The sequence below is a fragment of the Camellia sinensis genome, chromosome 15, assembly GCF_055761805.1.
Source record: "Camellia sinensis isolate YWXY chromosome 15, ASM5576180v1, whole genome shotgun sequence".
NCBI classification, from domain to species: domain Eukaryota; kingdom Viridiplantae; phylum Streptophyta; class Magnoliopsida; order Ericales; family Theaceae; genus Camellia; species Camellia sinensis.
In genome coordinates this window covers 38,902,873-38,912,759 of record NC_138975.1, presented here as the reverse complement: position 1 = coordinate 38,912,759, position 9,887 = coordinate 38,902,873, and the positions used below count along the sequence as shown (strand labels likewise).

General features: G+C 33.5%; 1 protein-coding gene across 1 annotated transcript; it reads right to left on the bottom strand.

Annotated features, from left to right (window-relative positions):
• Positions 1 to 3,369: 3,369 nt before the first annotated feature.
• LOC114270405 (acetylornithine aminotransferase, mitochondrial) lies at positions 3,370 to 8,790 on the bottom strand. Its single transcript, XM_028211877.2, has 3 exons — positions 8,105 to 8,790; positions 6,751 to 7,185; positions 3,370 to 4,057 (listed from the first exon to the last, which is right to left on the bottom strand). The coding sequence occupies exons 1-3, from the start codon at positions 8,531 to 8,533 to the stop codon at positions 3,518 to 3,520; spliced, it is 1,404 nt and encodes a 467-aa protein (XP_028067678.2). The 5' UTR covers positions 8,534 to 8,790; the 3' UTR covers positions 3,370 to 3,517.
• Positions 8,791 to 9,887: the final 1,097 nt, after the last annotated feature.

Sequence of the window (9,887 nt, the reverse complement as noted above, 5' to 3'; positions counted from 1 at the left end):
AACTTCAAGAATAACCTCCAAGGACCTCAGCTACTAAGGAAAGGTGTGATAGTAGGTGTTTGTGTGCAATAGTAATAACAAACACACACTAATACACCAAAATGAGGAAGAGATATAGAGATAGAGTATATGTAAACCCTAACCCTAAACCCTAACCCTCTTATAGAGCTCACTCTTGCAAAGCTTCTCAAGTAAGATAGTCAAGAGGGAGATCCCTCTATACACGTGTATGGAGGGGAGCAAAGTGGGTGTCAGCTATCACAGTTGGCACAAAAATATTTGAAAAAGCAAATGAACAGTGGTCGGCCAGCCAAAAATGCAATTTGACCAAAATGGATGGCTGGTCGACCATCTAGAGTGCCGGTCGGCCAAACATTTGGCCGATGGCAACAAAATACAGCTGGTGGCCTCAAGCCATGGCCGGTGGAGTGTGGGGATGGCCAACAAGCCATTCCCTATCCCTCAAAGGCAAAACACAAGTGCTTGGTGCAAAACCAAGCACAAAACAGTCGAGTCGAGAGATCCTGAGGCAGGGCATGTGGCCGAGACCTCCAAGAACTCAAGATGAACACAAACGTGGATGATTTCCGAGTGTTCAAACGGTGACGTCCAAGTCTTGAGGACGGTCAAAAATGGGGTGTCTACACTCCCTATTAATATACAATTTTTTTTTTTTTGTATTAGATACACATAAATGAAACAGATTCACAGAAACAAGATAGGTGCAGTGGAGACAGATCAATTTTTTGTATTAGATAGATAGGTGTAGTGGAGACAGAGTGGAGAAATTTTTTTAACATACATCTCAAATTACTTATCTACAGATACAAAATGGAGATTCCGAACAGCAGTAGACGGTGGTCAGTGACACCCGTCAGTGAACACCAGGTCGATCGTGGTCGTGGTCGTGGTCGTGGTCGTCTCTCGCTCTGTCGTTGTCGTGGTCACAACTTTCTCTCGCCGTCGTGGTCGTCTCTCTCTCTCTCTCCTCTTTTGTTTTTGTCTTTTGTTTCATTTTTCTTCATCACTTTGTGCAGAACACATGAGCTCCACGTGCATCAAAATTTCACGCGAGAAACCATTCGAGCCTTTGGATCTTTCGGACCCTGTAATGGAATTGTTTTGGTAAACATTTTTCCTCATATTCTAATTCATTTTTTTAATCTTTTATATAAGTTCACTAAAAATTATTGCAAGAAAACCTCTCTAAAACTATAAAGATTTTTGTTTGATTTTTCTTATGTTTTTAGGAAACTTTTTCATATTAATCTTTTTAATTTGGAAAAATTATTAAAAAGTCCCATATGAGAATCAGTTATTCCAATTAGTTCCATAAATTTTCTAATACACTGATAAGTCCTATTTGTTTTGACAATCTTACTGTGAAATCTTATTTTGAATTTTGGTATTGTTTGGTGGACATTTTTACCCTTCCTTATTGGGGGATGCTATCTTATGAAAGTTGAATCCAATTTTTGCATCATATTTCCGTCACTCCAATATGTCATTCAATTGTAACACTTAAAAAAAAATATATATATATTAGTGTACATTTTCTAAAAATAAACTCCAATGTAACATACAAAAAACTCTAATATGACACTTCAATGCAACACAATTAAAAATTTCGTAGTATATTTTTTCTAAATATAATACTATAACACCCTCCAATGTAACACACAAAAATTTTAAAAATTAAAAAAAAACTCTTTACTATACTTTTGTCCAAACGTAACACCCTAATGTAATATACTAAAAAATTTCTTTGTGCATTTTTTTCAAATGTAACACTCCAAAAATATAATACTCCAATATAACACATTAAAAAATTCTATAGTGCATTTTTTTTTTCAAACGTAACACTTCAACAAACAACACCAATTAAGGAGATTAGAATGGCAAATGAGTCATTACACATTTAAATGGACTAAAATAGATCACAAAAAAATTATAGAAATGTTTGAGAGCTCTAAAGGAGCTCTAGGGGGTGGGCCCCATCCATTGATGTGATATTTTGCTTCTTTTTTTTTTTTGCCACATCATTAACGCTCAATTAGAGTTTCAAAATTAAGGAAATGTATCATTGCTCAAAAAATTATGGGACTAACTAAAACATAATTCCAACGTATGAGATTTATCGGTAACTCTCCCCTTTTAATTTTTTTTAGAATCTACATTAATTACATCTAAAAATAAAAAATAAAAAAAGAATTAAAATATGAAAAGAAAATTCACTAGACAAAAATTGATCTAAAAATAAATTTTGAAAAATCTAATTAAATAGAAATAAATCACAATGCTTTGTTATTATACATCAAATCAGTTTGTAATTTTTTTTTTATTTGTGTAATATTTTACATTTGAAAAAAAACAAGAAATTATAAATTAATTAATTATAAATAATTAGACTGCAAGTAAAAGTTGTACTCACCACTTGTATTCTATTTATTTATAATTAATATATATATATATATATATATATATATATATATATATATATATATATATATATATATATATAAAATCTGATTTTCCCCAAAAAGACAACATACAATTAGTTTGGGCGATTTGAGGTGAACATAGGTCCTGTTTGGTGTAACTGTTAGAACAGATTATAGATTATAACTTAATAGATTATAAATTATGACTTTAATCAGAAGTTGTTAATCTGTTTGGTGTAACTTTGGATTATAGATTTAAGTTGCTGAGTAGTGTTTGTTAAATAAGTTTTGAAGTAACTTTTTCAATTAACTTATATTTTTTTATTATTTACTATTTATCTACATTTCTCATAAAAAAATAATAATAATATTCTACAGTCTATTTGGGTCTTTTTCTATTTTTAAAAAAATAAAAGATAAAACAATCTAAGAGTATAACCGTGAATTAATATGTCCACAACAGAAGCTGATAATCAGAAGCAAGGGGTGAGCAGCTTCTCAGAATCAGCTTTTTTTACTTAAAATAAATTGTTAGAATCAGAAACTGTTTGAAATAAGTTTAACCGAACAATCCAAAATAACTTTTTAAAAACTAAAAGCCATAAGTTAACTTAAAAAAACTCCATCAAACACCCTCATAGTCCAAGTTTTAGACCTTGATCTCAGTTACATTGACCTAAAGTTAAATCAATTCGTATCAAGCTTTACACTTTGTTTGGGAAGTTAAAAAAGAAAATAAATTATTATGCAAGTTAGGAGAGAAAAAAAGAAGAGAGTATTACTCTAAAAATATTAAATAATTTCCCACATTGTATGTGGTTTGATTGAGCTGTGTAAACAAAAACCAAAAAAAAAAGGTCATCAACAGCGAGACCCAAGAAAAGAAAAAGAAAAGAAAATGGAACAGGTAAAACATACAGAAGTCAAGTTTTAATGAAAACCTGGGGATTTTTTATTCAATAGGGGTAGTCTACATTGCTTATATTTGAGTCACAAAATTCCCACAAATTTAACCATACAAACAATCATATCTGGGATTTTTTTTGAAGCAAACACACTGAAATTTTCGTCCTTTTTTACTTCGGTTCACTCTCATCGAGTACGTGCAAACATTGAAGCAGTATCTCAGCAGCACGGTCCAATTCCTGCTCAGAAACAATCAGTGGTGGCACAAGCCTAACAACATTTCCTTTCCCAGCAGTTAATATCAGAAGACCAGAATTCCGACACGCATCCGCAAGTGGCGAGGCAGGTACATCCAGCTCTATTCCGATAATAAGGCCTAGTCCTCGTATTTCTTTCACGTGCAAGTTTCCTCCCAGTTTTTGCATCAACATTTCCTTGAAATGCTTACCTTTCTTGGAGACACTGGCCAAGAATGTTGGCTTTGAGATCTTATCAAGAACGGTAATGGCGGCATTGCAAATAAGGGGCCCACCGGCAAAAGTGCTTCCGTGATCTCCAAAATTTATGGCAGCAGCGATTCTCTCAGTTAGTAGTACAGCTCCAATGGGTAGACCTCCGGCAAGGGGCTTTGCAAGAGTCATCATATCTGGGAATACACCGTAGGCTTCATGTGCCCAGAGATAACCGGTTCTCCCTAAGCCACATTGAACCTAAGAACCAAAAACAATATATGCCCTTTAGCACATCAATATGAGATTCAAAAGTTGTAACTAGCTGATAATACAGATATGAGAATGTATTATGGAAAAAAGATAAAATCAATACTTTTCAACAACTATCCGTCCTCATCCTTGCAGTTTCAAAGGCACTTTACTAGTACTTATTTTCACCCATCAAATTAAAGTGGTTTATATAAAGATATGGCACTCAATATCTTTCCGATCTCATGTACCTCTGTCGATCAATGACTGGAATTATGATCAGAACTACGAGAAAGAGTGGGATAACATCGTTTTCAAAATCATTTTCACTGTCAGATCAGCTCATTCACCATTGCTACACCTATACAAGCAAACCAGTTATAAATCCATACCGACTTTTCATTATCCCCTTGGTTTCTGTCCTATATTTATTTTCCTGGTATTCCTTGCAAAGAATACCAACAACATTATAGCATATGTATGCTAACAACATCAGCAAAATACAAAGGCCTGATGTGTTTCCTCTAGTGAACACCAAACACGCCCTTCAGCCCAAAAAAAAAAAAAAAAAAAAAAAAAAAAAAAAAAAAAAAAAAAAAAAACTTTCCTTCTCTTCTTCCTATAAACTTGTCTTATTGAACTATTTACTGAAAGAAATTCTAGTACAAGACATGAATTTACCCCGTTCACCATTAGATCCAAGGGCACAAAAAACTTAGAAAGTTGATATGCAGAAGGATATCTGTGATCTACAGTTTATTCCCGAGTGTGTGCAGCCACTGTAGCAGATAGCAAAGAGCAGGAGAGACCCTACCAAACCTCCATCAGAGAGAGAGAGAGAGAGAGTCTCCTCCCAGATCAATTTCCGGCACTGAATTTATTGCTTTGATAACGTAAGCGTCAAAACCCTACAAAATCCCAACCTATGCAAAGAGCTCTTCTTGAGTCTTAACAAGTGAGAGTTGCTGGCACCAAAAAAATTACACAGGGATATTTTCTGTTTAGTCTAGACATTTGTTACCAAGGAAAATTGATCCCAAAATGGGGTGCAATAGAAGTAGGCTTGTATATTTATGTGGTTAGAATGTAACGAGGTACTTTTAGTGGACAAAGTGGTTCCTTTGAAAAGGAAAAAAGAAAGAAAGAACAGTACGCGTGTAAGAGGAAACATTAAAAATCAAAATTTATATGCTGTCCATAACTTTTAAAAATTCTAGAAATTCTTGTGATTGAAAATAGTCATGTAAAAGCATTGAACAACCTCATCCAACATAAAACGAGCAGTCAATGCGTTATGCATTATGACCCTTTTTTTTTATTCATCTTAAAAGAATGTTTTAGTCCATAAGAATTATCTTCATAAATCTTCATGTTTTGTGTTACAAAAGAAAAACCTAATAAGAAAAAAATTTCAGGTTTCAAATTTAGAGTTCTTGGTTGTTCAAAATAAAAAATAAAAAATTATTGTTCTTGAGGGAAAGTTTTCCATTCCAGAACACAAGTACTAAACTGTGGATCCCTAGAAGACTTCAATTTTATTTGTTTAGCTTCAAGACATCTATTATCTTTAGAACACCAAACTCTACATGACAACAATAAAAGAACTCGTATATCAAGATGCCATTTTACTCACCCAGTATTTCAGCATCGAAACCAACATCTAACTGTGATCTTATTATACACTCCCTAAGAAACTGATGTGCTCATAAGTAAAACTCTAGAATCCATGGTACCATCATCTCAGAATATAAGGGAAAAAACCAGCTATGAACCTATTCCAATCCCATTCTCCTTCAAAAAGAATCCTTCATCACCACATCATGTGCTAGAATGGTAGGGAGGCATGTGTCAGCCATGCCTACTGTTTCCATCTATCCTACAAGCATATTGACCAACAGAAGATATGAACAGAACAATTGATCACTAGAAATTATGAAAGATAGGTTCTCCATAATTTTCTATGTCACACGGTTCAAATTGAGCAAAATGCCCATTCATACAATGTGATGATAGCTCTGAATGTTTAGCTTGAATCTTTAATATATTGCTTTGAAAAGATACCCCTAAAGTTGGTCACCAATGAACTACTGAAATTAAGTTCTACATGTTCTCTCCTTGTTATGTTTCCCAAGACTATCCTCTACAAGGATGATGCAACAAAGCTCATCACTCTTTTTTTAAGTAAGAATTGTATTAAATTGGTGTCACCCCTGTGGGAAAAAAAGAAGGTATGAACAAAATTACAAAACTATATTCCCTCCCCAAGGTGTAACTATCCTATACTTCTTTACAAAAATGTAATAAAGTCTATCAACAAAAAGAGGAATGAAAAAACCCCTCTTTTAACAAAAAATTAGTAGATCTGAGTAAAGTACGCTTAAATCTATTTATAGCCATCCATACTTCTTCAAAGGTTTCCATGCCTGCTTCAACCTCAAAGAAACTGTGTTTTCCATATGTTTTGTTTCCCAAGAAATTCTTTACAATGTGCCAAAGACGATGCAAGAAAGTTCCATCACTGTTTATCTCAAAGAAACTTTCCATCAGTATAAAGGCAGCAATAACTTGACAGTTTTTATTTTTTTTTATTTTTTTATTCTAATACATTTCAATTAGGAGATTAAGTCCAACATTTTTGTAATGTTCAAGACACACAATCCAACATGCATTTGACAACTTCTCATCAAAATATAGCTGCTTACCTCATCAAAAACCAGGAGAGAGCCAGCATCATGACAAGCACTAGAAAGAGATTGTAAGAACTCCTTGGTGGCACTGTGTATGCCTCCTTCACCTTGGATAGGTTCCACAAATACTGCAGCAATCTTGCCACTTTGAATCAGTTCTTTTGCAGCTTGAACATTCCCATACTCTAAGAAAGTAACTCCAGGCATGAGAGGTTCGAAAGGTGTTCTGTAATTCTCTTTGCTAGTCAAAGCAAGAGCACCAATGGTCCTCCCATGGAAGCTATTACTAAATGAAATGAACTCTGTTGGTGGCTGTTGCACATTAGGACGCGAAAACCTTTGGAATTTTCTTGCAAATTTAATGGCAGCTTCATTTGCTTCTGTTCCACTGTTTGAGAAAAAGACGCGATCCGCAAAAGAACAAGCAGTTAGGCGTTTTGCGAGCTCCACCTGAAGCAATAAACCATTTGCTTCTCAATAAATTGAAAACAAAAGCAGAGGCAAATAGATATTATGAAAACAAGGGGGCCTCATTCTCCAATGGTAATGTATTAGAGAGTTTTTAGAACTTCTATCACTAACAAGTTTGTGGCAAACTAGAACTCCCTTTTTTTATTAAAATTTCATCCCTATTGCCTGAAAGATATAATGGCTAAAGAATTTTAACTAAAAGAAAGAAAATTCAACAGTTTGGAGATATAATAGTAGTTAAGCATCTTCATTTGGTGTTTCTTCGCTTCTTACCAATTGTACCACAGCTTCCATATGAAATGGACTTCAATCTATGTTTACTATTAGGGATAGTTTCCCTCATTATTTACGTGGGTCATGGCATACAATTTCCAGGATTGTTAGCGCAACTCCAATCCTTGAATCAAACCTATTTCAAATTTAAATATTTGGGTAAAAATCACTCAAAACATCCTCCTCCACTCCTCAAACCAAACTATATCAAAGTGAGTTCTACTAAAAGCTTTACATAAATCAAGGGAGACTCAAATGTTTACTCAAAAGTTTCTAAGCAATTTGTGACTCAAATTTATGTTTAAATTTGAGTTTGTCCATTGGAGTGGTTCATATATGAAATGAAACTTCTACTAATATTTTAGTAAAATTTTGAGTAATTGGGTCAATGGAACTTCATCTTGTGTGGAATCCAATTTCATTAATTTTACAACTGGATAGTGAGTGAGTGAGTGAATGTATGTCCTCAATCAGTTCCTTTCCTTCTACAGATCACTTTAAAATCTTAAACTTCGCTCAAAATCGCCAACACAAACATATATAGAAAATTTAGTAGAATATTTGGGGGTGAATAGCATTAAAAAAAAAAAAAAAAAACCCAAATCAAGAAATAAAATTTGATCACCTGTGGAATAGAATAGTAGACATTGCTGACATGGGTGAGCACATTGGCTTGGTCTGTAACAGCTCTGACCCAATCAGGATCGCCATGGCCGAGCGCATTCACTGCAATCCCAGAGGTCATGTCCAAATACTCTTGCCCCTCGATATCATACAGTTTACAGCCCTTGCCACTGGAGAGCACAATCGGAGCTCTCGCGTACGTCCCTACCAGAACCTTGGCTTCCGCCTCCATCACCTCCTTACTCCTCAGCTTCGCCGCCGCCGCCGCCGCAGCAACAGAGTCTGCTGCTCGCACGTCCACGGTAGCACGGGAGACCACTCTTCCGCCACTGAATGGAAGTGGGAATCTTCCACTTTCGAGCTTAATGCAACGGTGAATATTGGTCGCTGGAGAAAGAGAATTGTTGAGAAAGAGATAAACTGAGGTCATGGTTATGGAATTGATGATTTTGAGTAATCAGTGGATTAATCGGTGTGAAATTGGGAGGAAAAATTAGAAAGCGTGAAATGAAATGACTACAAAGTGGAAGAGATACATACGTTTATTGATATGGATCCTCCGCACACTCTTTTATTAGGTTTATTATTATAGCCTAGAGGGTTTTCTCTCAACGTGTCATCAAGTTAAAAAGCTCAACCATTGTTATTAGAGGGTTTGCGACTCTTACTCACATATATTTTATTAAATTTAAATTTGATAAAATATATTTATTTTTTCTGTTTTAATCATGATATTAAACTCACATTAAATGAAAGTAAAGTCAGATTTGTTATCCAATCAATAGAATATTTAATTTTTCATCAAATTTTATAGACAATCGAATAGATGACCGGCCAGTTAACCAAGTGGATGACTAGTAGGACAATTGAGTGGATGACTAGCTTGGGAAAGTTTTGTTGAAAATTTACTTTAAGCCGAACGACTGATCAAATTTTATAAAACAATTAGAGCATAACATAAATTTTTAGTTAAATTTGATGAAAAATTTGATTAAGCGTGAGAAATGCTCTTATTTATGTACAAATGCATAATGAATGAAAAATAAATATTACAAAAAATTTAAATATATACTTTTTTAATTTTTATAATTGAGCTTGTAATTTAATACTAAGAGTTTTAGAAATTAAATTTTTTATAATATTTTTTGTTCTAGTATTTTAGAAAATAATTCGCGTTTAGACTCTAGTAGATTGAGTTGGATGGGAGATAACTAAATTATAAAATAAAAAAAATGTGGGTTAATTTGTATATAAGAAAAATATTAAATTAATTATATTTTTAAAAGATAATTATAAATTAATAATAAATTTTATAAATATTAATAATTAAAATATTAAATTTTCTTACATAATTTTATAATTAATTTTTTAAAACTTTTACAGAATTATAATTCCCAGAGTATATAGGGCACTCAAATCATAAAGTCCATTTCTTAATTTTTTGAGCCATTAAGCTCAAATTCTAATCTCTTTGAACCAAAATGACATAATTTGTCCAAAATAATAACTTGAAATCAACATATCTATCAATCTTTTGAAATCACACCATCGCTTAAAATTATCAAATTTATCTATCTGCTGATATTTACCAAACTGGTTTTTCTATTTGTTGAAATTTACTAAGCCTCCGTTTGGGAAGTGGGTTGGCTTTTTGGCTTTTTGGCTTTTTTGGCTATTTTAGCCTGGGCTTAAAAGCTTGGTTTGGGAAGGGCTTTTTGACTTTTTGGCTTTTTTGAGTTTTTTTTTAGAGAAGAATGTAATGATTATGGGTTGGATGTGATGTT